This window comes from Silene latifolia, chromosome 9 (assembly GCF_048544455.1).
Source record: "Silene latifolia isolate original U9 population chromosome 9, ASM4854445v1, whole genome shotgun sequence".
Lineage (NCBI taxonomy): Eukaryota > Viridiplantae > Streptophyta > Magnoliopsida > Caryophyllales > Caryophyllaceae > Silene > Silene latifolia.
In genome coordinates this window covers 143,467,083-143,471,065 of record NC_133534.1, presented here as the reverse complement: position 1 = coordinate 143,471,065, position 3,983 = coordinate 143,467,083, and the positions used below count along the sequence as shown (strand labels likewise).

General features: G+C 36.4%; 1 protein-coding gene across 1 annotated transcript; it reads right to left on the bottom strand.

Annotated features, from left to right (window-relative positions):
• Positions 1 to 2,884: 2,884 nt before the first annotated feature.
• Positions 2,885 to 3,613, bottom strand: LOC141601695 (uncharacterized). The gene has a single exon (XM_074421992.1). The coding sequence runs from the start codon at positions 3,611 to 3,613 to the stop codon at positions 2,885 to 2,887; it is 729 nt and encodes a 242-aa protein (XP_074278093.1).
• Positions 3,614 to 3,983: the final 370 nt, after the last annotated feature.

Genomic DNA, 3,983 nt, shown 5'->3' with positions numbered 1-3,983 from the left:
CATGATAAGCACGATTGTCTAGCATCTATATGCTAAGGCTATGTGTTATTCATATTCATATTCTTATGTTTACATGTTATATTAATTATGACATTTCGTGGCTGGGAGAACTCGGAGTTACTCTCCACTGACTGTGGCTTTCGTATTTGTATAAAATGCGAATGACAGGTAGGTGATGCATATAAGGGGTACATGGACGAGCTAGTGAGCAAAGTAACCTTGGGACCTAGATTGGCTTTATTTTTTTGTGACCCTTAAACACTTTTTATGTCACATACATTTTAGGGACATATGTCTCCCTCTTTACATTTGGTTGTATAACTTTGCCATTCGCGACTTTAGCAATGGTTATGTTGCGAAACTTCTATTTAGACCTTGTATGTTTTGACACCTTCCAATTTGGATATCTTTATAACAGGTTCAAGTTTTTAAAAATTACAGGTTTTTACCGAAATGAACCTATTACAAACATATCCATGCTGTTTTATTCTAGAATTACGTGTTTACTTTTCCGCGATAAATTAGGGTGTCACACTTGCAAGGTCGATAGGTTGGCTATATTTCTGAACAGCTTATAACTCGTTTGTGTATTGACTGCATAGCTATAACTGTTAATTTTTGCTGCATTAAATTGGTTCAAGTAGACAAGTTAAGCTAGCTCTGAGTTTTCATTTCCGTTCCATTAGTTGCATTTTAGTTTACTCGAGGACGAGTAAAGGTTCGGTTTGGGAAGATTTGATACGTGCATTTTGTATAGTCTTTTTAGCCTATTTTAGCACGTATTTCTATGTACTTTCGTACTATTTATATTGCATTTTGCCCCCGAATTGGCTACTCTGGTTTGTTTTGTACGTTTTGTAGAAATGAACGCGAAAGTAGTGGAATTGTACCATTTTCGTCCTTTTTGGATGCATTTTGAGGAGACGGGAGTTTTCAGAGTGAGATCGTGCATTGGGATGCATGAAGGAACGGTCTACTTGGCAGTCGGTCACGAGTTTGAGCTGTTTTGGAAGAAGAATACTCGATCGAGCTGTTTTATCACTCGATCGAGTGGTTTCTATAGCTGAGAATGGTCGATCGAGTAATATTTTACTCGATCAAGAAGTGCTGGAAATTGAGGTTGCTCGATCGAGTGACAATTCTACTCGATCGAGTAGATTATCTGGAGAAATGCTAGATCGAGTGATTTCAGACTACTCGATCGAGTGGTTTTGGCTGTCGTGGGCTTTAATTAGCCCGTGAACTTGTTTTAATTATTGGACTTAGTAGTTTTTCTATTTAAACGCACGTTAACTAGGTCATTAGCATCTATTCTATTCATGTTCTAAGTTCTATCTTATCATTCATCTTTCACTCTCAAGACTGCGTTACTTTTTTTTCTTCACTGTAACTTTTGTTTTCGGATTTTCTCGCTCGGATTTATTTCTTCTTTACGCCAGATTCTTGCGATTGTAATCTCTTTCTCCCTTTTAATATTAATCTTTCTTTTATTCATTTTAATTGTTTGTTTGATTCTTTTAATTTTCTGCCCTAATTACTTTTATGCATTTTAATTATTGTTTCATCATGCTTTATATTAGTTATTTCAATATTGTTATTATTGATAACATTAGCGATATGAGTAGCTGAATCTGTTTCATGTTAGGATTAGGGGATCTACGGTAGAAATGTGACGATGTAGTAAATAGGTTAGATGAATTAATTGTGAGACTCTGTCCCCATGGCAAAATAACTGTATTTACTGACTTAGTTGAGTGCACGCTTCTAAGTCACCCTTTTAATCTGGTTAAATTTAATCATGGATCGGAAGATTGGACTAAATAGACCTGCTATGAACAGTAGACTACCCTGACGAGGACGAAAGTTAAGTTAGTGTAAGTTTAGGATAAAAAGTGGACCGGAACAACCTTTCCATATCCGTCTCGCAGTAATTTATCTAAGTTGTTTACAGTTGAGTCACTGGACTACCGTAGTGAACCGAAATCCTGACATGTCCCTTCTTTATCGATAGTTTATCACCCTTTTTCTGCCTTTACTGCTCTTTCCTTGCTTCTCTTTCTTTTAAAGCCTTAATTAGTTTAGAAAATCAATTATAAACACCCCCCATTTATGACCAAATAGACGGACTCTTACAGATATCTTGCCTCCCTGAGGAGATCGACCTGACTTCCCTAGCTATATAGTTAGTTTAGTTAGTTATTTTTGATAGGTATACGACAGCCCTGTCAAGATCTAAATTAGTTTTATGACTAAACTAAGTTTTATTAAGCTATTAGTAGTGACTAATAAGAGATTAACGAATCTAACAAGTGGGATCCACTCGATCGAGTGGATGGTCAACTCGGTCAAGCATGGTCTTTATAAATGCGAGGTACTACACTAACTCAATAAACTTTGGAGAAAATCCTATTGCCACTATCATTTGCTCAACAAAATACCACTCAATAGTGTCATATGCTTTCCTTAAATCAATTTTGAACATACACCTTGCAAAGACTACTTTCCTATTCTATAGCCTAATCAAATCTTGACAAATTAACACATTCTCCACAATATTCCTCCTCTTTTTAAAAGCCCCTTGACTGCAGCTTATGATGTCAGGTAGTACCTCCCCTAATCTTTTACATAAAACCTTGGAAATGCATTTGTAATGGACATTACAACATGCAATAAGTCTATATTCTAAGACAAAGGTGGGATTAATAACTTTAGGTATAAGGGTGAGGATAGTTGTATTCATCTGTTTCAACATCTTTCCATTTTCCGTGAAGTCTGTAATGGCTTCAAACAGATCTTGTCCCACTATATCCCAAGAGTCCTTGTAAAATCTACTAGAGAACCCATCTGGCCCTGTTGCCTTAGAGTCAGGGATAAAGAACACAATTTATCTTATATCTTCCTTTGTAATAGGCTTTAAAAGGATATCCCAATGATGCCTATGTATCAGTTTCCCCTTCTCAACAGTTGGAATATGGACAGGAGTAGTTTGTGAATGTGTGCCCAACAGTTCCTTATAATAGTCAAGGAAAGCAGTTTCAATACCCTCTGGATCCATGTGCACCATATTATTTTTGTCTCTAATTTGCAGAACCTTATTGTGAGCCTGTCTGGCCTTAATATGAGAATGGAAGAATTTGGTATTCTCATCCCCCTCCTTAAGCCAGTTGGTTTTATCTTTTTGGTGAAGATAACTCAGTTTTGCTTTTCTCAAATGCATATATGAATTATGAACCTCCTTTTCAGCCTGAAGATAATTCAAATTATGACGATTGCTTTGGACTATAAGTTGTGTATCTTCTAAAATATGTAAAGCCACTACTGCTGCTTTTTTCACATGTTTAAAGAGCATATTATTCAAATTCTTTAAAGGTTTCTTCAAACTCTTCAGCTTAGTAACCAATCTAAACATCTTAGTACCATAAATAGGTTTCCCCCATTCCCGCTGAACCACCTCCTTGAAGTTAATAGCAGTCCCCCACATAATGTAGTATTGAAAACTTGGTCTCCTCTTTATCACTTCATTTCTTCTGTAGCATACACAAGGATTGTGATCAAAGAGACCCTTTGAGAGGAAGTGTACATAACTTTCAGGATATAGTTGCATCCAATCCATATTGACTAGGTATATATCAATCCTGGAAAATACCCGAGTCTCTGGTTCTTGCTTGTTACTCCATGTAAAGAAAGCCCCTTTTGCTGTACTATCATTCAAGCCACACTGAGTGATACAACTTCTAAAGTCCTCAAATTCATTCCATCTCACTGGTCTCCCTATTTTTTTTATGAAAATCTAACACATTATTAAAGTCACCACACACACCATGGCCCATTTAAAGTAATATTAATGTCCAAAAGTTGGTTCCATAGCTTTATCCTCTCCTCATCATCATTAGAAGCATAAACTACAGTGAAAGATTATTTTTCACTTCAGTGTTGAATCGGTGTAGGAGGACGAAGCTGAGTGGACTATAGTTTCTGGTAAA

Bases quoted from the DNA above. Each gene is read 5' to 3' on its own strand.
- LOC141601695 (XM_074421992.1), bottom strand. From the start codon at position 3,613: ATGGATTGGATGCAACTATATCCTGAAAGTTATGTACACTTCCTCTCA.